The 24,502-nt window shown below is 51.9% G+C and overlaps 1 protein-coding gene and 1 long non-coding RNA gene across 5 annotated transcripts in view; one reads left to right on the top strand and one right to left on the bottom strand.

The window, feature by feature from the left end:
- SHISA6 (shisa family member 6) overlaps nucleotides 1–12,858 on the bottom strand; it is a 302,335-nt gene extending 289,477 nt beyond the window's left edge. For all 4 annotated transcript variants that reach the window (XM_027624594.2, XM_027624595.2, XM_027624596.2 and 1 more), the window contains exon 1: nucleotides 12,215–12,858. In XM_027624594.2, the coding sequence (XP_027480395.2) occupies nucleotides 12,215–12,858 (644 nt within the window). The remainder of the gene's footprint in view (nucleotides 1–12,214) is intronic.
- Nucleotides 12,177–22,893, top strand: LOC113939019. The gene is made up of 3 exons (XR_003525092.2): nucleotides 12,177–12,310; nucleotides 19,889–19,999; nucleotides 22,832–22,893. It is a non-coding gene; the product is annotated as an uncharacterized LOC113939019 (long non-coding RNA).
- The last annotated feature ends 1,609 nt before the right edge of the window (nucleotides 22,894–24,502 follow it).

Raw genomic sequence — 24,502 nt, 5'->3', positions numbered from 1 at the left:
TGTCCAATAAATAAGTAAAATCTTTAAAAAAAATTAAAAACTTAAAAAAAAAGCATAAACGTGACTGGCATTTCCAAGCTCAAGCATCTTTGCATCAATGCAACCATCAGAAGAGCGGGGTACACATAAAGACCACCCAATATCCTCCCCAATTTAATTACTTAAGCCATCTATTCGTTCAACCACATTACCTGAGCACCCACCTTGTGCCAGGCATGACTCTAGGCATACAATACAGGTGTGAACAAGATGAGCAAACACACGTGTCATCCTGACATCATGGTCGGGGAGACAGACAGGTGCCTAGCCCTGGAGGCCAACCAATTTCCCAAAAGGAACCTTTCAGATGTTTACAAGGCGCCTGAATGACTGAGACCTGCATGTTGCTCTTGGAAATGTCACTTGGGGGTTCTGTTAGAGATTTATAAGCCCATTTCTATGTGACCCTCCTTCACACAGGCACGAACACTTGAATGCATGTCCTGTGAGGAACAGACTCATAACTAGGGATGAGTTTATCCAAAAAAAAAAGGGAGATTGAAGGGGGCATGCCCTGCTATCTTCATAGAGAAAGAAGTCTTCTTGTCTTCCAGAAGAAAGGATACATTTCCTCTGGGTTGCCCCACTGGGTATGCCTCACGCCAAGAAGTCAGTGTTGGCTCCCTGTAAGAATTAACGAGAATTACGTCCTAACAACCTAATGGACAGCTCCAGGAATAGAGAGAGCCCAGGTCTCGATGCACATGTATGGAAGGACCAAAACACCTCCTAAGTCCCTTTCACCCAAGAGATTCTATGAGTTTAAGATGCTAAAAACAAGCAATCGCCGGAGGCCATCTGCAGACAGCATTCTTACCTGAAGGGAGTGTGCAAGGAAAATGCATTTTCTCCCAGGGCAGTTGGATTTGACGGTACAGATGTACACTCTGCTCGCCTCAACCTCCCAGGGATGCTGAGATCAGAATGGGGCCAGAGAAGAACACACCTCCACAACTTGAGAGCCCCCATCCCACAGCCAGGCTAACAGACTAAAGTCGGGGCCAAGGGCCTCACCCAAGGGCATGGCAACAGAAAGTGACCCAAGGTGGGATTAGCCTGCCTCTTATCTCAGCTCCCAGGAAACCCCTGGTTCCTAACCCCTGGTGTCCAGGGGCTCATCCCGTGGCAAGAGGGAACGAGGTGAACCTTTTGGGTTGCGGCAGAACCCATAGCAGAGTTCCCAAAGCCGAAAGAGAGAGAGTTTCCGGATTCTAAAAACTCAGGGCAATACAAAAGAAAAGAAACAACAAGAGAGGCAATTAGCAGGAGCCCCCAGAGGGAATTAAAAAGGGAATTCGAAGCAGCCTATGGTCAAGCATCACCAATTCACCAGAAACCGGGGCAGGCTAATCCCAATCAATGAAATGGGCATGGAAATGCTAAAACACTCTAAAGGAAGTGCATTTTTACTGCTTCCCGGGGGCCATTGCAGGATTACAAACCAGGCTAGAAAAAAAAAAAATTGACCTTTGGAGGCTACTTCATTGAATAGATAAGAATGATTGGTAATTAGCATGCCAGCCACAAATGAAGGGCCTGCTTGAAAAATCTGTCCTTCCGCGTGGTCTGTGTGTCCTGTGCAATTTTTGCAGTCTTGTCTGAGCCATTAATCTGTTCATCACAGATTCTTATCAGACAGAGGAAAGAAAAACAACCTCACCCAGGTCCGATTTGGATACATGCGGAATTAGCAGAGTCTGAATCGATGCAGTTTAATGAAGTTACAGCAGGACAAGTTCAAAAAGGAGAGCCGGAGGGAGAGAGAGCAAAGGGATGCAGCCCAATGGAAGTGAAGAGGGATCAAAAAGGCAGGAGAGATGGGAGAAACAAGCAACAGCGGACAAAGACACCAAAAGGAAGGAGAAGAAACATTTTAATGATGGGACTTGAAAGAGGGAGGGAGAGAGAAGCTGACAGATCCTCTGCTAAAAGACCCGATTCTCTTCGTGAATGCTTGAGGCTGGGGGAGAAGACGCCGGCCCAGAGGTGGGCCCGGTTATCTGAGAACGGAAAAACTGTGTGATTTCCCGGCGTAGCAAGAGTGCCACCCACCATGCCTCTGGGGCGGGGGCGTCATCCCCTGGGAAAGTTCGAGCAAACTTCTCGGGATGCAGTCAAAAAAGTCACAGAGGGCCGGCCGGCTGCTAGTCCAACAGGGTAGCTGGAATCCCGATCCTTCCATGGGGCCCAGAGCAGCCTTGGTGCCTGAGAGGTGGGAACCAGTGCCCATTCCCGCTCAACCCCTAAGGCTGATGGCAAGGGTCTGCATTCCCAAGACCTTCAAGGGGAGGGGATGGGTGGGCTCTGGAACCCACTCTCAGGCTCCTCTTAAAATGAACAGCCACTCCCCCACAAGCCCTCCTGGGTTCAAATCCTTCCTCCCTGGGCCACCAAGACCAAAGGAAGATCCAAGAGGGGACACAGCGGAAAGCATCCTTCCCAGAAGAGGACATTTGGCTAAGGGAGCCACGAATATGTCCAGAGGACAGATGTCCTAAGTAATGAGACTTTAATGCCGGAGCTAATGGGAACAGTACACAAAACCAAATGCCAAGAACGCAAGGAATAATGAGTGTTTGGGAAGCCTGCAGAAAGCAGCGACTCCTCTCTCCCAAATGCCCAGGGAGCGGGGCCAAGGTTGTAGCCACCCAGGGCCTGGCTGGAACTCGGCCTCCATGGTCTCGAGGTGAGAACAGCGGGCCTGGGCAAGGAGGAACAAGGGTTCTCCTGTTCCTCTGACCCGTATGGGTCTGAGCCGGGGTGGGGACTGGAAACGGTGCCCAGGAACTCCCCCTCCCTGGAGAGAGCCAGGGAAATTGTTCCCACACCCCCACCTCAATCAGGTGAGTGCCCCCCTCAGTCAGGGACCCTGCCCTGGGTGCCACAGGCCAGGGAGTGCAAGCCCCACCATGGACCACCACCCTGGCCATGACCGCCACCACTGACCGGGACAACAGAAGTTTGGGAGTAAAGCCCAGGGCGCTGAAGTTTCCCCGGGATGCCTTCCTTCGAGCGTTCCTTTCAGGACAGGGGACTTGAGATCATAAGAGACAGAGAAACATCTGGAAAGAATGCGGAATTAGGAGACACAGCTGGAAGAACGAAACAGGGAAAGCACAGGACCAGAGCAGGAACCAGCAGTGACTCTGTCTTGTGTGCACGGTGCCACATGTTATAAATGGGGCAGGGAGGAGGGGTGGCGATAAATGGAGCTGTTTGTGAGCTGTGGGTCTCAGTAATTAAAACTGGGAATGGCCCGAGGTCCACATCCTCTCGGCCCCAAATCACTTCCTCTCCCCTAGCGCCTCTATTACTCTCTGGAGCGGGGACTCGCAGAATTGCCCCGGGGGTTCTGCCAATACGGTAAAGGTTTGTTGTTTTCATTGTTGTTCCTCCACTGGAATCAGGGTGTTTTGCTTCGCTTTTGTTTTTTAATGTTTTCTTCGTATGGCCCTCACCATCCTCAGCCAACAGGATCCATTCTTGAAAACAAGCCTGCTTTTCCCCCTCTCCCTCCGCCTGACGCTCCCCGTTGTGCTCTCTCTCTGTCAAATAAATAAAATCTTAAAAAAAAAAAAAAAAAGAAAGAAAGAAAGAAAAGAAAAGAAAACAGGCCTTTGCTCCGCCCTGGTGGCCTCGTGCCCTGCAGGTAATGTAAGCGAGGCCACCAGCCCGGTTCTGCTGTACCCTGATCTGTAGGGTGGTGGTGCCCCCATTTCTCAGCACGATAACCCGTGCCAGGGCACAAGGCAGAGGGTTCTTTGCTTTCTCAAGGCATCTGAGCATCACTGACCCGTTTACATCTGGGAAGATGAGAACCGGCTGGCCCCCCAAGGAGATGGAGACTGGCAATGTTCTAGCTGTGTGACCTTGGGCAAGTTACTAAGCCTCTCTGAGTTGATTTCGTCGGCCATTCAATGGGCACGGATCCCCAGAGGGTGAAGGAAGGATGCAGTGAGACAGTTTGTGGCCAGTGCATAGCAGGGTTCCAGGCCCAGAGGAAGCCCTGGAGACTGAGAGCTCTCGAGAGCCTCTCTCTACCACCCTCCCTGTTTCATCCACGTGACCTTGAGCCCCCCTCAAGGCCAGCTTTCTGCAGGCGCACAGCGGACAGAGCTGTGTAAGCTTCCGGAAAACAGACCTCCCCCCATCCTGACCTTTGAGCAGAGGAAGGGGGCTCCCCAGCCACAGAGCAGGGCTGACTCCTCCCAGGGTCCAAGAGTGCCCGTTAGGGGGTCTTCGGGGCCAGAGGCTGTGCCCCTGCCCATATGCACTCGGGGGGGGGGGGGAGGGGCCGGAGAGCGCAGTAAACGCACGTTGGGAATCTACGGGCCATGCTCACGGGCAGCCCCACCTCTCTGCACATGCAAACATTTCTACCTCATCAATGGCTGTCTGGCCCCAAAGGGGACCTCACGTGAACGCCAGATCGCAGAGGTGATGGCATCCACACAGACAGAAGGGAGGGCACAGAGACCCTCCAGCTCTAACCCCAAGCCCAGCCCCACGCATCCCCAAGAAACTGGGTCCCTCTACCCTCAGAATGAAATTAGGAATCTAAATTGAGCTATCTGTCTACTTATCTCGTGAAGAAATGTGGGACATTCTTTTTTTTTTTTTGGTTCTCCCTTTCTGGGCAGTTATTTGAACTCTTTCCTGCAAATTTGACTCCTTTCTTTTCCCAGTGCTTCCCCCGTCTGCCCCCAACATGCTGGTAGGACATGAAGCTGATTTTCTGAGGGCTGGCGATACCCTTCTGCGTGCAGAGTGGTCTCTGCAAAGTGGCCAACGTGGTAAGCCCGGCTCGGCTTTGCAGGGCCGGTGTTCAATACTGGAACGCCTCTTCTGGGCTCCGCCTTTGGCGACAGTGGCCGCGGCTCCCAGGAGAGCAGGTCTCATTACTGGAGGCGCTCTTTATGTCTGCGAATAACTGGCTGGTCACCTACCCCATTCATTGGCCTCAGCCCCGTGACTCATCGCTGCTTACAAGAATCAGATCTGCCCTAAGAGGATAAAAATCTGTGCCGTTACGGAGAGTCAAGATGACATGCCATGGGCTCCGAGAACACTTCCAGGAAAAGAACTGTGGCAACATTTTCTGGAGAAGAGGCAGCATGGGGCCTCTCAAGGTGACTGCTTAGAAGGAGGACACGTTAGGATACGCACGTCCTGGTTCTTTCAAAGTTACGATCAGGCACATTGCTGGACACGGGCCCCAAATCGCATGTCATCGAGATGAATTTCACAGAATGGCTGGACCTAAATCTCCAGCTTCAAATTTCCAGGCATCCTTCTAGAAGCTTCTCTGGACCCCTCACCTTGTATCCACCCTGTCCCTGTGGGGTCATGGCCCAGCACTGAGAAGGGGCAAGGGCTGGTACCAATGAACGTACCTCTGTGGCTCACAGAGCTGTCATATATGCGGGGAGCCATCCTGGAGGACAGAGGTGAAATCCCCCCCACACTGGGCCACAGGGCGCCTGGAGGTCTCTGGTGGTCTGTGGCAAAACTGAAACTCATTGAACCTGGTAGGTCTCAGCGTTCCCCCCAACCTCATCTCTGGGAGAGAGAGAAAGCATTCAGCGCCCACATTCTGAATTACAGAGGTCAGCCCACAGTTTTACCCGGTGGCCCCTTACCATAGTTCACAACTTTCTGGCTTTCATCGCATTCCCCTTCTTCAGCGCTCTGCATCCCTCAGATCTTATTTAAAGGATGGTGCTTAGATCAGGTTATCGCCCTCCGCAAAGGGACCTGGAGAAAACTGCAAGGCGGCCGCGGAAGACGGACAGAAATCATTTTAGGGGATGTTCAAACTGAACGAGGAAGGACCAAAGCAAGGTAGGGAAGCGCTAGAGGGGAGAAGGCCCTCACTCACACCTCTAAACATCTGGACGTTCTCTGGTGGCGACTGAGAAACAGGTGTGTAAAGTGAAGCCATCATGGGTGCTCACTGCTGAGCTGCACCTGGGCAGGAAAGTGGGCGGGCCCAGGATGCAGGCCCCGCCCACCAGCTGGGGACCCCCCCTGACACTGGGATCTGGCCTCCCAGGGCATCGCCTCACCTATAAAATCAGGAAGTTAGGCTACATGACCGGCCTGCAATAAAAATTCTACAATTCTATAATGATGACAAAATAATAAAACGTATGGTTGGCGCTTGAGCAAGGCAGGGGTTAGAGGCGACAATGCCCCCCCATTCAGTTGAAAATCCAAGGATAATTTTTGACGCCCCAAAAACTTAACTACTAATAGCCTACTGTTGACCAGAAGCCTTCCCAGTCTGGAGAGCATGTCACTCTTGATCTCAGGGTCGTGAGTTAGAGCCCCACGTCAGGCGTGGAGCCTACGTTAAAAAAAAAAAAATGCAGAATAAAACTGAAAAAAAAAAAAATCTGTGTATAAGTGGACCCGCGCAGTTCAAACCTGTGCTGTTCAAGGATCAACTGTATTACTCTGTCTTTTCAGGACGATTCTGTTTTACTTCTAAAGATAAAAGAAGAAGAACAGACAGAGGGAGGAATCTATCCTGAACAGGTGTGAATTAAGCCTGCTCAAGGCCAAGGGATGGAGACCCTCTGAGGGTTTGTGGGTAAACCCTTGCACCAAGCCCTCTTCCCCATCCGAAGTACCTACTAGAAACATGAGGTCAGAAATGTGACTCAGGGAAAAATAACGGGCTGGAGTTTCCGAAGACAGAGAAAAGAGGGGGAGAAAAAAAAATCTCAGCAGAAGATATTTAAAAAACAAATTTAACCCAGGCTCTCATATAGTCCCTTCCCCATGGACAATCTGAGACATGTCACCTGCAAGTCTGGAAGGTAATTTTGTGGTTCCACAGGATGGACGTCGTCAAGGGATAAGACCAAGACTGTAAGACAAGATGCACCTGAGTTTGCCATAATCCTAAAGACAGATTATGCAGCACATCGCATGGGGCACGGTGGCAAGGAGTGGGGGGGGGGGGGGTGGCAACCCACAGCCAGTGGCTGGCTGCCCCTTCCAGCCTGGAGTGGGGGATTCCTACTCACTATGGAAAGGCAGCCAGAAATGTTAAGATCTAAGGGCAATCGATGCTGCCAGGCCCTGGAGAAATCGGGCTTCCTTTGGTATAGCTCCCTTCTACTCTGGATCCTCCGTGGGCATGTCTGCCCGGGGCTGGTGAATTAACGTCTTTGCATCAGCTCACTTCTTCAGCTGTCCGAACCCCTGGATCGAAATCAACAAGCCAATCTGATCCCTCATTAAAATAGGTTGAAAACAGTGAATTGGACTTTGCCTCTACCTGGGTCTTGGCAATCTAGCAACCGTGGGCGAACTCTTATCATCTTAGCAGCAGATTCTTCCCGAGGAACGTGCTCGGAGCCTGGGTTGCGGCTGTGGGTGGGGAAGGAAGACACACGTGTGTGCCTTCTGGGCTGGGGCAGGGTGCAAGAGAACAAGAAGACAGTAAAGCAACAGACCAGACAGAACTGTCAACGTGCCAGCTTCTGGAAAAGCAGCTTGCACGGCTGACCTGCTCAATCAAGAATGAACTCTGACGGTCGTATGTGTCCAAGGTAAACCCCACCTTAGAGGCTTACGTTATATGGTTTGAGACATACCTCGCCCCCCAGCAGGTGAGCGGGGCTCCTCTGTGGAATCGAAGGCATTTGCGTGTAGCCCAGGACCCGGGCACCACATCTGCTTCTTACCCCACTGCCTCCCTCCTTTTGTCATTTTTGCCTCTTCCTGTCTTCCTGGTGTCCTTCCCTAACCCCTCTTCCATAAGCCTCCTTAAATTCTTCTACAATTTCCCTGCTTTCCCTGCATGCATTTTTTTTTCCCTCCAAAGCAACAGAAAACAAGCAAGGCTCAGACCTTCACTCCAAGGCAAGATTTTTTTCCCTGTCCTTCCAACTGCTCTATTTGAAGTAAAAAACAAGTTGACTCTCTGTTTAGATCAATTCATTAGAGTGAGCTCACAGTGCTCCAAGAAATGGGGAGTGTTTGGGGATGCTGCGACAATTCATTGCCTGCGAATCCAGGAAGAGAATTTGCGAAATCAGCCAGCAAAGGGGTCCTGCAATTGCAGCGATGTGGTCAGGCAGCCCATAACAGGCCTCTTTGGGTTTGCCATGGATTTCTAGAGGGAGAAAAGGTGGAAGAGAGTGTTCTCTTGATTCCTCTAGAAACAAGCTGAGGAGTCCAAAGACAAAGGACCTTCCTGATGGCTGTCGGGTCGCTTCCTGACACCTCTCCTCTTTCCTGGCCGCATCTGGCTCAGGTTCTTCTGCCGCAACCCTGAGCATGACCCCCCACCCCAAATTCCTCCATCCCCTCCATCCCTGTAGAGTGGGAGGACCCAAGGCAGCCCTGCCTCCACCAACTACATCCAGAGCACCCTAACAGCTTCCTGCCCCGGCGGCTAAGTAGCCACTAAAAAAAAAGCCAGAGTTTCTCGCTTGGAGAGTCTCATCTCCGGGACACTAATGAATCACCTCCAGGTGAGGAGGAGGGAACAGGTTTGAATGTGAGACAGCTCCTGGGGCCCCATTTCCTGGGCCAAAGCCCCTGCGCTGGGGAGACCATCGCTGCCCCTTGCCGAATAAACAGCCCCAGGAAGCAATGCAGAAATGGCTCAGGCTCAGGAAGCATTAAACTCGGGGCATGCCTGCAGGTTATCAGCTTGAGCCTCGGCCCGGGGGAGGTGAACAGGGGAAGGTGAGGAAGCGATCCGGGTGGGAAACGGAGCCCCCGCGGGGAAAGGTGAGCACCCCAAGTCCAGTGGCTCCCCAGATCCAGAGCACAGCTCAACCTTTGGTCCCTCGGGCCGTCCATCTCTCCCTCCTCCCTGGGGTCCAGCTGAGTGTGACTGATCCTCTGTTCACGTCACCAAAGAGCTGAGAGTTTCCCCAACAGACACCGACTTCTCACACAGAAACAAGATGGCAAGAAGGTCTAATCACTTCTGGAAAAGACTAAATCTGTTCTTGCCTGCGGGGGCCAGAGCAGCGAAAGGAAGGTGGGCTCTACGGAATGTGTGCCACGGGTAAGCGGAGGGCTGGCCAGCCTGGGGACACCAAGAGGAGGCAGACGGCTGATCTCAGGGCGGAAGCCTCCCCCCTACCCCTTCCTAACCCTCCCACAAACATCCCTTCGGATGAGGCGGTTCTCCTCCCTCCGACCCAGCCCCTGCCTGCCCAGCTCCCATCTTCGGAGACAGGATCACTCGCTGGAATAAACCTTTCGCCTTTCCAGAAAGGAAATGTCTCTGCTGAACTATTTCAAGGCATATGGCACCACACACACAGCCCACTTCTTCCACTGACCCCTGGAGAGGGTGCGTCCTTTCCTCCTCCCCACTCTCCCTGAGGAAAACTCATGAGGTGGGACTAATTCTCTCTTCCCTTTTCCCTACTCCGGTTCCCAAAGAGACCCTCTGCACGGAACCCCTCCCCCCCACCAGAATGGCAAGCGGTGACCTGTGAAGCGTGAGCGAATTGAGATGCGTCGTGGGATCGCGCCCAGGAGTCGGGGAGCAACTCCCTGCCATGTGCACGCTCAGCCTGACCCTCCCCGGGGAGGGGAGAGCTCGAGGTGGGATGCTGCTGTGCCTGAGGCACCCAGAACTGGACGCTGAGTTCCGCCTCCCCCTCCCCCCGCTGCCCCCTGCCCAAGGTCACTCATGGAGTGTCCTCGAGGGATGGCTCATGCTCTCTCCCCTTCCCCCGAACACAGAGACGGGCACTGTCCCCCAGCAAACAGGCACCATTATGTCGCTTTCCAAAGCACCCAGGAGGCAAAACTAGAGCTGCTATAGCAGAGAATCTGCAAACTGAATAAAATCAGGAGGGGAATTTGAGGGAGAAACATCTCATGTTGACATCATGGTCTGAGGCTGAACTCAGCTCCCTTCCACAGTGACCTTCCTTCCCTGACCCCAGAGAGAAACTGCTCCAACACCATCACCAGTCCCTGAGCCACACACCTGTACACAAATGAGTCGCCCCAGTCTGGGCTTGGGGGAGGGCTCGGTGTGATGGGGAGGGGAGAAAACACCCAGAGGGACAGTGACATGTCCAGGGTCACAAACCAGTAGAACAGAGGCCAGCGCCAGCATCCAAAGACCGTCATCAGTACCCTCCCAGGTGATAATGAATACATTCAGTAGGGTGGTGGCAAGGGTAGGGTAGGGGGCAGCTCAGAGAAGAAAGAAACCAAAAGCAAGGTTGGTGGGAATCAACCAGCCAGGGAACGTGGGACGGGAGCCCAGGAGGCCAGGAGAAGGTGAAGAGAAACAAGGCTCTGGGGCCTGGAGGTAGGTAGAGGAACGAGAAGGACCAGGTACACCTGCTTCTGGAAGGTGCCTTCCCACAGGCTATGCCTTCTCTGCTTTCCAAGGTGAGCCAAGAGCGAGAACCCTTTACCAGACCAGACCCAAAGGAGACATGGACTGACCGCACCCCATTTCTCACAATTCCTCCATCCATGCTCGGGACCAGCCGGGTACAGACTCACTACCTAAAAGATAAGATGGGGGACGGCGGGGGGGGGGGGGGGCGCCTGGGCGGCTCTGTCGTTAAGCGTCTGCCTTCCACTCAGGTCATGATCCCAGGTCCTGGGACCGAGCCCCGCATTGGGCTCCCTGCTCAGAGCGAAGCCTGCTTCTCCCTCTCCCACTCCCCCTGCTTGTGTTCTCTCTCTCTCACTGTGTCTCTCTGTGTGTCTAACAAATAAATAAAATCTTAAAAAAAAAGATGGGGGACTGGGGGATGGTGGCACATTAGGGTGATGAGTGTGGATTATACACGGGTCTGCTTTTGGAAGCACCCAGTTTTAACACCCAAGTATGTATGTCACTATTGAAATACCCACACGTCCTGCGTTTGACTCAATAAAACCTGCCAGAGAGTATCATCTTTTCTCAACACCTTCAAAGGAAGAAGAAAAAAAAATCATGCCCAGAAATTTCTATCTGCCTTTCTCTTCATCAGGGTCCGGCTGATCAATGTCCACAGCAGCAAGGGAAGAAGGCTTTCAGCCCGAAAGAATAGAAATGAGCTTAAGCTGTGCAGTTTGGGGTGGGGGCCTGCTTGGCACACTCAGAAGCAGGACGAGTCAGGGGGAGGGGGGATCCTGGTTACCGGGACAGTGCTCACACCATGTGCCAAAAATGGAGACATGTCCTGGGGCAGGATTTGTTCCCTGAAAGACTCTGCTGAACCAAGTCCAGCCATTCATCATCACGAGGGGACTGGAAGCTGAGCTAACTTTGCCTCCCCTGGGTGCATCGGTCCCTGCCTTGTGAAGAGAGCCTGATTTCCTGGTCTCTGGGCTCTGACTTCCCTAAGGACTCCCTGGGAGCCAGGGTGGGGCCAAGCACTGCCATATTTTGAGCTCTTGGCATAAGTTTTGGGAGGAGGCTACCCCACCCCCACCCACCCACCCCCAATGTAAGCGGTAAAAGCTGCCCACTGGGCTTAACACAGCAAGAATGTTAACTCAGAGCCTTCTGCCAACAGGGTTTGAAAGACCAAGTCCTCCAGTCTCGGCAGGAAAATAAGCATTCCGCTTGGGCAAGAGGCAGGCAGTGAAGAGACACCATCTGCCCTTGGTCAACATGGAATGGAGAAATCTTTACCCCTTCTTACCCGGGAGGCATCCCTTCCATACCGCCCCCAGTCCCACACAGGGGACATGCGGCTTATACTAAATCACTTGCTACTCCCTCCTGTAAGGTTCCAACGTTGTTCAATATCCTAGACCCAAGAGGATGTGCTGGTTAGACTCAGAAAACCAAACACAAGAGGAGCCTACCCCCAAAGTGCCCACTTGCCCCGAAAACTGAACCCGGGACCCCACCCTCACCCCTCACCCCCTCCCATCCAGGGTTATAGACTTTGTAAAATTCCTAGGCTCAAACTTCATGGGCTCCACTGATCCTTACTTTGCCCCGTAATCCCCCTACCACCAAAGCATGCGTTCTGGACTCTGAAGAAATGGTGGAAATAAGAAAGCTGTGATTTATCTGCGTGTCAAGGAAACAAGGGAGAAACTGGTCTCAGAGAGTCCGAGCGATGTGGTGCTGAGGACCGGGGACGCACGTTAGGAGGGGCGAGGCTCGGCGGGAGGCTGAGGACCCGGGGACCCGGGGACCGGCACTGGACGGCCGCGCGCGCGCACGCGCTCTCACCTGTGGATGTTCATCTCCCGCGGAGGGCGGTGGGCCTTGTCATAGGAGACCTTGGCAAAAACACCGGCCACGATGACGAAGGCGATGACCCCGCAGGTGATGTAGACGGTGAAGTTGGTCTTGTCCTTCTCCGGGTCGTACTTGTTCTCGGGCCCCGGCGACACCACCTTGGTGCTGGGCGTCTGCACCCACACCGGGCTCTGGTAGTTGGTGCACTGGCGCTGGTCCAGCTTCTCGTGGCGCTTCTTGCAGCAGAAACGGTAGTAGCAGGTGCCGCAGCAGTACAGGTAGCCGCTCTCGCTGTTGTTGCACTCGAACTCCTTGTCGTACTGGCCGCTCACGTCGTAGTAGCCCCAGCACGTCTCGTAGGTGACGGCCGCGCTGGCCGCCGCCACCGCCGCCGCGGGCTGACCCCGCCGGCTCCCCGCCTCCGCGCCGCCGGGCGCCCGGGCGGCGGTACCATTCAGCTCGCGGCCGCCCCGGGCCAGGGCGCCCCCGGGCCGTCGGCCCCCGACGGCAGCGGCGCCGGCGCTCAGGGTCCGGTTGGCGGCGCGGCCGCGGGCGGCGCGGGCGCCGGGCAGCAGGTGCAGGGACTCCAGCGAGAGCAGCAGCAGCGGCAGCAGCAGGAGGCGCCGCAGCGCCATGGCGGGGCCGGGCGGGAGGGCGCGGGCAGGCTTCCGCCGCAGGCCGCTCCCCGGCCGCCGGGCTCCGAGGGCGGCGGCGCGGGCCGGGCTGGCGGCGCGGGCGGTCAGCGGTGCCGGGGCGATGGCGCCATCGAGGCGCGGGCGGCGGCGGCGGCGGCGGCGGCGGCGGCGGCGCGCGGTGCGCACGGACCGGACCGGCGCGGGCTGCTCGGGCGCTCACGCTGCGCGCCGGCTCCCTGCTCCCCCTGCGGGCTCGGCGCGCCTCCCGGGCAGCCCCATCCCCCGCCGGCGGCGGCGCGGCTCAGGCGGGACCCGAAGCGCGGCTCCGGGCGGCGGCGGCGTGGTCCCGTCCGGGCGGGTCCTGCGGGACAAGACGGGGAGCCGGTCACGGGGCGGGGCGGGGCGGGGCGGGGCGGGGGGCGGCAAGGGAGGGAGCGCGCAGCCCTCGAGGAGCGGGGCTCGGGGTCGGAGGGGCGCGGAGCCCGCGGCGAGACGGGGACCGGCGGTGCTGCGCGCCGACCACCGAGGGCGCACGGGCTGCCGGCCCCGCAGCGCGCTCCCGCCGCGGGCTTAGTCCCCGGGACGGAGCGGGCTGCGGCGGGGGGCGCGCGGCGGCCGGCCCTCACTCACTCACCATGCCCGGCTGCGACTGCAGAGGCGGCGGCGGCGGCGGCGGCGGCGGCGAGGGGCGGGGAGCGCAGCGGCCGGAGCGAGCGAGCCGGGAGCCGCCGGCCGGCCGCCTGCACTAGTGCCGGAGCGCGTGCGGGAGGGAGCGGGGGAGACACACGCACTCACACACCCGCACACGCGGTAGCGCCGCGCGGGGAGGGGAGACGGCGAGGGGAGGGGAGGGGAGGGCAGCCGCTCACCGCCGCCCACGTTTACACGCCCGGGCGCCCGGGGAAGGGGGGCTCCTCTTCACTGCTCCCCCCTCGCGGCGGCACTTGAAGCTCCGCGTCACCAGAGCCGAAGACTCCGCTTCTTGGAAACGGCGAAACCGGCGGCGGAGAGGGGCCCGGGAGCGGGGCGGGAGTGTCCCCTCTGGAGCCGGCCCGCGGCTGGGCCAGACCTCCGCTGCCTTTGCCCCGTCCGGCCCTCGGCGAGGGTCCCACCTTACCCAAGCCCCGGACGGTGCGCTGCCTGAGCCGGGACTTGGGGGATCTGCAAGCCTTTGCCTCTCCCTAGTGGCGACGCTCGAAGCGGAGGGAGGAGGCCAAACCCATTGCTACAGGTTCCTAAACTGAGACCAGGGGGTCAAGCGGCTTGTCTGCGGTTATAGGGCTGCCAGTGAGCTGGGCCTGCACTCTCTTCCCCTTGGGCACGCTCCTCTCCACCCCGCCAACAACACGGACACAGGCGCGAGGCAACCCCAGCGCTGGGTGGCACCTTTTATTGCCTCTTCCCGGGGCTTTTTCCAGAGCATTGGGGCAGAGTTAGACAAGCTGCCTGAGCCTCTAAGACTCAGCTTTGAAATCCGTCTGCTGTAGGTGATGGGGGGGGAGGGGGGGTGCAGAGAGGGAGGTGTTCCTGTGTGCTTGCTCATCGGATCTGTGGAATGGAGTCCTCCCGGGTCTCACTCCTAAGCCTTGAGGCCACCCCAAGAGGGAGTCCTAATCATCATCTTTGGCATGCGTCCATGGAGGAGATGGGGGAAATGAGAGCAAGAAGCAGGGGCCACTGCCAAAATTCTGCCTGCGTGTCCTGGCCTTTTGTGCCAGTGCCAGCGTGTTCAGGTTGAAGGCAGGGGCAGTTGTCAGAGTGTGGGCAGGAGAGATTGTGGGAAGGTTGTCCATGAAGTCCCACTTGTGCCTGATCCAAACCGAGGATCCCCCATGCCAGAAAGGCAGAGAGCCTCTGCTTGGAATTCCATCATGGATAAATTGGAGCTGGAGCCCAGATTCCAAGACACCAGAGGCAGATCCTGGGATGCCTTCCCTCCCTCTTCCTCTGCATTTCCTTGCATTCTCTCGACTGCATCTCACCTGCCACTCTCTTCTTAGTGCTTCTGTTCAATAAACACCTGTGTAGTAAGTACTGTCCACCAGGCACTGATAAGTGCTGGGTTAAAAGATGAGTAAGCCAATCCCCTTCCTCATGGAGGGAAACTTGCAGAGCCCTCTGGAGACAGCTAAACAATTGTTTTCCACGTCCATGGTCACGTCCCATATAAAGGTGGGCACACAATGCTCTGGGAGCACAGATGTCAGGCTCCTAGCCTAGCCCTGGAGGGGCAAGGTCGGGGTCAAAGGCAGCTTTCTCCACGAGTTAATGAGCAGATTCTTGAATGAATAATTAAGAATTAATACAGCAAACAGAGGGGAAGGACACTGGCAGCAGAGGGAACATCATTAGCAAAACCAGAAAGGTGCGAAGTGGTGATTGGGGGTGAGCAAGAGGTGCAGCAGTTGAGCAGAAACTCCGAGGGAGTCTTCCAAATAAAGCTGGCAGGAGGGCATTATATCTCCTGCCAAAGAACTTGAATTGATTCTGCAGTTGACAGAGAGCTATTGGTGGGTTTTACTCAAGGGGAAGCCACTGTCAGATTTACACATTCTCTGGCTCTCTAAGTCAACTGGAGTAAGCAACACTGCATGGGAGAAGAGCAATTTGGAAGCTCTTCTGATGATCCAGGTAAAAGTTGACGAAGGGCCGAAGTCGAGTATTGGGAGTTGGTGCCCATAGTGGAGAATGATTAGCGTGGTCAAAAGAGCTGGTTCAAGACGGCATTAGCAATGGGCATGCTGAAATGCCTTTAAGAGCCCAGAGTGGAGAGAGCGCATGCATGTGAACAGGGGGAGGGGCAGTAGGAGAGGGAGAGAGAGAATCTCAAGCTCAACCCTGAGATCATGACCCTAGCTAAAATCAAGAGTCAGACGCTTAACCCAATGAGCCACCCAGGCACCCAACTCTGTGCATTTCTAAGTCATTTCCTGCCTTCTCTCCTCTGAGCTTTCACCGCCCCTTCCTTACTCCAGAATTGCTGATTCCGTATCTGAGAGCTTCCTAGCAAGGGGTAGAAACATGTCTTCCTCATGTGGGACTCTTAACAAGACTTGATCAGTGGTACTGAGTAAGGAAAATTGCTTTGGATTCTCAGATGGTCCCCCTGACAAATGTGTTCTGAACCCTTGTACTCACAGAGGGTAACATCAGCAAACCCACAGAAAATAATGGTATCTCAGAGCTGGACAGGATCTTCAAGGTTATTGATTCCAACCCTTACTATAGTGCATTATATATTTATTTTTTTTAAGTTTTATTTATTTATTTTTTAGTAATCTCTGCACCCAACATGGGGCTTGAACTCACCACAGGGAGATCAAGAATCACATGCTCATCTGACTGAGCCAGCCAAGCATCCCCACATTCTATTTCTTCCCCCCCCCCCCCGCATTCTATTTCTTTGTTTTTCTTTTTTATTGTTATGTTAATCACCATACATTACATCATTAGTTTTTGATGTAGTGTTCCATGATTCATTGTTTGTGCATAACACCCAGTGCCCCACGCAGAACGTGCCCTCTTTAATACCCATCACCAGGCTAACCCCTCCCCCCACTCCCCTCCCCTCCAGAACCCCCAGTTTGTTTTTCAGAGTCCATCGTCTCTCATGGTTCGTCTCCCCCTCCGACTTACTCCCCTTCATTCTTCCCCTCCTGCTATCTTCTTCTTCTTTTTCTTTTTTCTTAACATATGTTGCATTATTTGTTTCAGAGGTACAGATCTGTGATTCAACAGTCTTGCACAATTCACAGCGCTCACCGTAGCACATACCCTCCCCAATGCCTATCACCCAGCCACCCCATCCCTCCCACCCCCCACCACTCCAGCAACCCTCAGTTTGTTTCCTGAGATTAAGAATTCCTCATATCAGTGAGGTCATACCACATTCTGTTTCTTATTGACACTTCTAGCCCTCCTGGTTTGCCCTTTGTCGTTGACCAGGTTGGTTGGCAACCAACCAATACCCATTTGTCTACCAACATCTATTTTTCTCCTTTCTCCTTCTGGTTTCAATACCTGAGTTGTTGACAGGATGAAACTATCCTTCCTTTGTGGATTGAACTTATTGAAAAGTGCTTAGAGAAGAGTTATCTTTTTCAACACCTCTACCAACTTCAGACAGCCAGTCCATAGGCTCGAGAGAACATGACCCAATCTCTCTGGCTCTTGGAGGGTAAATCCTAATTGGGCTAAGGCGACCGTCAGAGTCCCATTCCCCTGAGTCCAGTGATTGGTTAAGAATGAGCACATGATCCATTTCCAGCCTATACAAAGTGAGGGAAGTGTTGGGAGAGTCTGGGGAAATTTTCCTTGTTCTGAAAATTAGTGGTCATGCCTCTACTTTTGAAAGTGTTGTTTCTGTGAATGTTCTGACCTCACAGGGAGGTGTCGGGGTCGGGGGGTGGGGGAACCCGTCCTTAGTCGAAGCTGGTATTAACTTCCATCGTCATTAGTGCTGCTTACTGCCTCTCTCTGCCTTCTAGGCATATAGTAGAATGGCAATTCCTGGCCCATTTGTGAGTAGGAGGGTCGACAAATCGTCGGCAGAAATGATGTATGTTATTTCTGAACCAGAGCATTTAATCACCACTTCAAGACACTCTAGAGTTCCCATTTTCTTCTGGCATGTGATCAGCAATGTTCTATGTGGGAGTGGCTTTGTCAGCCTATAAATGATGACAGTAGGGATGGCCCCCTAGTTAATGAAAATGGTGCCCGGCCATGGACATGGAGTAAAAATACACTTTTTTCCCCTTAAAGCCACTGGAATTGGGTCTGTAACTGCAGCATATCCTAGCCCATCCTGATTTATACACTGAAGATGACGGATGGAAGGATGGAAGAAACATTATTGAGCCACTCTTGGATCTATGCCTGGGGTTCTCACAACTCTGGTCTTCCAGTAATGTGAAATAATTAAATTCCCTTCAATAAGCCTCTTCGAATCCAGAGTTTCTCTGACATGCAGCCCAACGCATCCTAATGGATATATCACATATTCTTCATCTCCATTCTGACTTTCTCTAGAGTTTCTAGCTAGTTATGCAACTTTGAGCAAATCCTACCGCTTCCATGGAATTTGGTTTTCTCCTCTATAAAGTGGGGAGCTAAGTGGAGGGAATGTTTCTAACAAGCCACCTCCGTTGTATCTTCCCATTGTGAGTCTTTACCGTGGCCCCCAATTATAAGCATGGCCTCATGGCCCTGCATGGTCTGGTCCCCGGCTATTCTTTGAAGCTCCTGTCTTCTTCTGTCCTTACTCCCTCCCTCCAACTGCAATGGTGTCCTTGCTCTTCCTCAAAGCCTTTCCACTTGCTCACTGCCTGGAGCCCCTTCAGGCCGCGATGTATGCAGGATTTTTTTCTCCAACCTCCCTACGTTTCTGCTCAAGCATCACTTAGAGAAATTCCCCTGACCCTCCTGATGAAAACACTACAACCACCACATCACTACCTGCCATTTCTTCTTCCACTGTGACCACCTTCTCCCTCCCATGATGCATCATCATGGCATATTGTCACTAATTGTTACACATTCATTTAGCTATTTTTTAAAAGTTCTCAGGGTGCCTGGCTGGCTCAGTCAGAAGAGCGTGTGACTCTTGATCTTGAGGTGGTGAGTTCAAGCCCCAAGTTAGGTATAGCGATTAGTTAAATAAAGAAAACTTATAAAAAATTTGAAAAATAACATAAAAGCTCGCCTCTCACCTGCCACTAGAATGCCCACTCTTGCTTGAACGTTGCTGCTATTTTGTCAACTGCTGTATTCTCAGTGTCTGGAACAGCGCTTGGCACACAGTAGGCTGTGGTGGGCACAGAAGGACACATCTCCAGCTGTCAGCTCCGCTAGGGACACAGGCTTCTCCTCCAAGGAACACAGGCTTCCTTCTCCCAAGTGGCCCACATCCAATGACTAATCAAATTGCAAATACAAAGGCCTAGCTATTTTAGCCCAATGCAGGAACTCGGATGGGCCATATTTTCTCCAAAGACCCATTCTCCCTATGACCAGCGCTTTGCTGGGCCATTATTAAATCTGCACAATCCTGCTTCCTCCCCCTGAAAAAAGCCTGTCAACGTTTGTCTCAGCCTCTGCTTCAAGAGATCTGAGATCACACCATCAGCATTCAGGAAATATGTGTTGAATGAGTGAATGAGTCTATGAGCCCCAAGTTCCCTCAGTGGCATCCCTGTACGTGACCATATGGCTTTTGCTTTAGGACATCCAGTGATAAGTTAGAAACTATCTCCTAAGGCCATCCATTCCAATGAGAGATAGTTCTAATAGTGGAAAATCAGAGTGCAATGCATGTTGTTATTTTTGCTGACTGGCAAATCAATTTATTGGTTCATACTTCATTCTTCATTCTTCACACCTGTACTAGTTAGGATGACTTTTGGCACCCATGTGGAATACTTCATACATAGTTTAGTTAATTTTATGGAGCTGCAGCCATGACTCCAGCTTTTTGAGCAATTGGGGAACTTGTCATCTGATGTGTTAATTCTCCCAACATTCTTTCCCCCTTTTTTTTTGAGCCAGGGTCTCAAATCTTTATTCAGAGACTTACCCTCCACTACGCTCATTACATGGGGTCTGTACAGGATTGCACATGACCCAGATTTAAGCCTAACGGCACATCTTAACTGCTTATTCTGCAGACTTAGAGAAAGTAAGCCAGTGGAGGAAGCCCATCCGGTCAGATGAACCACAGGACTTGTGTGGGCAGGACTGAGGAAGATGATCACTCTTCCTTCTGGGAGGAGGCAAACATGGCATCATGACAACTATCTTGCCTTGGGAAGGGAGAACCCAAAGCTGCTGAGGTCCCCACAGGAAGCCAGAGAAAGGAGCCAGCAGGATACTGGACCGAGCCAAGAGATGGAAAGAAACAGCCTTATTGGCACCATTTGAATCTTGAATCTAGCTTCATCTGAAGCCTGCCTACACCTGCACTTTTATGTTGTGTGAGCCAATATATCCCTACTTTAACTAAGCTCTTTTTCACTGGATTGTCTGTCTGCAGCTAGAAGCATTTTAACTGATGACCGCTGACCTCATAGTTGATCAACATGACTCGAGTCTTACGTTGGAAGAAGTGGTTTTGGCCTCCTCTGAATAACCTCACACGTGGCAGGTGAGGACTGGGGGCTGGGGTTGAAAGAAGCAGGCCAGGTCATGCCTAATTAGAACTCTAGAATTGTGGCATTTTAGAAGTGGATGGGCGCACAAGCATTTATGTCCTCCGGACTCTTCTCAGCCTATATCTGATCAGCCAGACATGTGAGGGCAGGAATGACCTCCTATTACCTCTACAGCTAGCCTGGCCTAGGATCAATTCATCTCTGCTTTCATCTATTCATATTTTGTCATTCATTCCGTCTCTCAGTCTTTCAATGAATATTTAATGAGCCCTGCTAGGTGCTAGTCAAAATATGAACAAATAAATTGCATTTTCTGACCTGCCATCTGGAGCCCTACTTGGGGACTCATAGAATACCTTCCTTCTACCACAAACCAGGTGTTATCTACTGACAGTTTGTGTCCCTCCAAAATTCATACATTGAAGTTTAAGCCCCAACGTGATGGTATTTGGAGGTGGGGTCTTTGGGAGGTAATCAGGTTTAGATGAGGTTGTGAGGGTGAGCCTCCCCACTCCCCCCTGCCCCCGGCCAATGGAGTTAATCCACTCATAAGAAGAGGAAGAGGGGTGCCCGGGTGGCTCAGTTGTTTAAGCATTTGACTCTTGATTTCGGCTCAGGTCATGATCTCAGGGGCATGAGATTGAGCCCCACGTTGGGCTCCACACTGAGTGTAGAGTCTGCTTGAGATTCGCTCTCTACCTCTGCCCCTCCCCCCACTCGTGCTCTCTCTCTCTCTCTCTCTCTCTCTCTCTCTAAAATAAATAAAATATTTTTAAAAAAGAAGAGGACATGTGAGGACACAGCAAGAAGGCAGCCATCTGTAACCCAAGAGTGATCTCTCACCAGACACCAACCCTGCTGGCACCTTGATCTCATATTTTCATTTTCTCCTTTTGTTTTTTTAAAGATTTTATTTATTTATGTAGAGAGAGAGAGCATGTGTGCGGGGGGGGGTAGGGGGGAAGGACAAAGGGAGAGAGAGCATCTCAAGCAGGCTCCACACGCAGCACAGAGCCGGATATGGGGCTCGATCCCAGGACCCTGAGATCATGTCCTGAGCCAAAATCGAAAGTCGGATGCTTAACTGACTGAGCCGCCGAGGCGTCTCTTGCATTTTCAGTTTCTAAAACCATGAGAAATGGACTATTCTTTAATACATCCAATTGTTGATATTTTGTCATGGCCACTGGAGCTAATTAAGACATCAGAGGTTGGGAGGAAAAAATACCTCTCTGAGAGGACTTCAGAAATGAAGTCCCCACCAGCTGAATGTCCAGCAGCTCCCTAGGACCCAGATTCTTACAGTTAGGTCGTGAGCTACACCGCCAGGAGGAAGCCTTAGCAGATTCCGAGCACCTCAGGAGATATTCTGGAAACATAATTGAAGAGTCTAGTGTGTGCACCACCTGTGAGCTCAATATCTTAACAGCTTCTTGAGAAATATCCCCCTCCCCCTTAAGGGACTGCTCTCCATTATGATGATCTAGAACTATAGAATGTGGTTTGGTCCATGTTTATTGCAACCTTATTAGCAATGAGAGGTGAGTGTGCATGCACTTTTATACTTTTCACTCCAAATGGACACTTTTAGCTGCAGAGCATTACATTCAGTCACTCCTTGTGGCTAGTACAGGCTATAACAACGCCCCATGCTTTAACTCTGTACTCCCGTGCCCACGGCAGACATCACTAATCAATTACAGAATCTTTCCTGCTGTGACCCCCGTCAGAGCCTCAGAAAGCCCTTCAACACCCAAAGCTCCACATAGCCAACAGGGATTAACTAGAGTTGGAATGAGTACAAGGATATAAATCCTATTTGCCTAACTGCTCCGTGAGAAGCTACAGAATGGTTCAAGCACAGTTCTATCACTTTATGTAGACACGGTTTCAGAATGCCACTCCAATTATGAAGCTTTATCGCCCCGAAATGAAATATTTATGAAAGGAAGGGGGTGAGACCGTGAGGGACACCAACGTCATCGGTTATTATGTGTTTTTTTCCTGAAAGATGTCGCTGATTTACAGCTAGAGGAAATGCACACCGGGGTTAGTTCTTCCAGAGAAATGTGAGATGAAGAGTGCGCCCAACGAATGCCAAGGATAATCACCACAAAGCCATTCCCAGATATTCATGTGCAAATTCTGTGCATCACTATTACATTTTCTGTTTGGTTGGAATTTTTTGACATTTTATTCAAAACCACCACGAATTCACCTACTAAAATATGTTTCCCTATAAAACTGAACACATTACACATAGATGTGATATTTTCTTGACATAAGATTCATACCGACCTTCATTCTGTATCAGTATAAACTCTTTTCTCATCCTTCTGTGTCCTACCTTTTAGATGGTGTCTTTTGTGTCTTTTGTCACTTGGGTCACCTTGAATTCTGTGTCCGACTTTCATGAAGTTGAACAGGCCATAGTCAATAGTATCTTCAGTAGAATAGGTACTCATGATTAAAAAAAAAAAACACTAAAAAAATGGTTGGTGTGGCCTTTCTTTTTCCTTTAAAGGAAAAAAAATTGAATAAACTAATTGGATCTAACTCACTGATCTAATCTAATTGACTGAGCACAAATTGGTCATTAATACAGCCAAATGAATAAACAGCAATTCTTGATCCTACATCAGGATGTAGACACTATCTGGACAGACCATCTGTTGGTTGGGTGCCAAGCTCAGGGTGAATCACTGAATAGACAAATGCCATCATTAAAATAACAGAGGTAACTGGGCTGAAAAGGACCAATTTTATTATTGTTAACTCCCATCAATTTTCAAAATTACTAACTTGATCCTGGAATTACTTTCCAGTGGACAGACATCCATTCTGACATCATGAGCCTTGAAGAAGACACTGAATAACCCCATCTGCAGACATACCCTGTGCTAAGGTAGGACCTGCTGGAGCCAGGTACCAATGAAAGGAGGAAAGGCTGGTCCAGAGATGCTTGGCAAAGGAATTTCTGGAGCTAGTTGGCCAGAGAGCCTGAGAACCACTTATTCAACCTTTGCATGATGGTCTGGTTTTTATTTTATTTTGCAGATCTTAGCTCGACACCTGGTGTGCCTGTTTATTCCACCTTCCTATTCATTCCCCAACCCCCAGGCCCAACTCCATCTCCTAGAATCTCAAGCTTGGAGGGAGGAGATGAACCCCCTCCAACTCCTTCTCCAGGAGGAGTCACCAGAGGCTGAAGGGCAGTGTCAGGGTGGTGTTGCTGTGGCAACTGGACAGTTGCAAATCAAAGAGAAAAACTGGGACCAGGAAAATCCTGAGACACACATCATTGACATTGTGCTCAGGCCATTTGCAAAGGGTACCAACTCAGTGAAATCACACGTGGGGAATGAATCAGAAGATCCGTTGAGAACCAGGCAGGCAGCCCAGGAAGGTTGCAGTGGAGAAGGAGGTCAAGGCAGGGTGGTGCATTAAATCCAGCAGACCTGGGAGATCTCCGAGCAAGAAAGGTGATGATTCAGCACCCATCCAGCGGTTGGGTAGAAGGACGTCCACAGGAACTGACAGGCAGGGCAAGACATCATCCCTGGGTCCATTCACAGTGACAGGGAAACTGGCAAAGAAGTGTCTTATAAGCCTTTGGCATGAACAGGTATCGATTCTAATGCATGGGCTCTCCAGGGCTGGCAGGGGGACATAGCTGGAGACCCAACTGGTGTGTGGAAGAAGTCCCACCAGGCCAAGTGTGACAAGAGTCTGTGCCCAGTTGGCTTCCATTCACCTGTCTTGTTGACGGCACTCAATCCTCACATACATCACAAAGGAACTTAGGAAATTGGTCTTAATGCTCATCTTCAAGTTGCTTATTGTCCTATTTCATAGTTTCCTTATTTTTGCTCTATCACCTTTATAGAAATGACAGAGTGGAGGACAGTGGTTTGCAACCTGGGGGTGACGGGGAGTTGAAATGATAGCAAAAGTGTGTGTGTGTGCGCGCGCGCGCGCGTGTGCGCACCGCACACACGTGCTATTTTTAGGAGACGTTTCATCAGATAGGTGAATTCAGACCAGAAGAATAAAATGAGAACATTACTATAGGACGAAAAGCCAAAAACTTAAATTCAGGAGACCTGAATTCCAGTCCTGAGGCTACTTTTTACTAGTTCAGCAACTAGTGTGTGACCTCCTGGGGGACAGTTTCCTTTGCTGTCAAAAAGAGAAGGTAATTCTGGCCTTTCAAACAACACAGGGTGTGTGGATCAAATGAGATCATGAATGGTAAAGTATTTTGGACACTCAGAAGTTCAACAAAAGTGTTCATTTCTCTTATTCTGCCAAATCTCTCAGTTACACAAAAAAACATAAGGGCTGGATCAAAAGTCAAACCAAACCAGCCTTGGCAGCAAGGGACATGATGTTTCTGAGACCACACATGTCCTCTATGATATTTTAGTCTTTCTGAATTTCTTATTTGCTCTGTGCAAAAGTGCACATTATGGCTGCTATCCAGTTTATTAAAGCAA

The sequence above is a fragment of the Zalophus californianus genome, chromosome 16 (genome assembly GCF_009762305.2).
Source record: "Zalophus californianus isolate mZalCal1 chromosome 16, mZalCal1.pri.v2, whole genome shotgun sequence".
Lineage (NCBI taxonomy): Eukaryota > Metazoa > Chordata > Mammalia > Carnivora > Otariidae > Zalophus > Zalophus californianus.
This window is presented reverse-complemented; position numbering and strand designations above follow the sequence as displayed.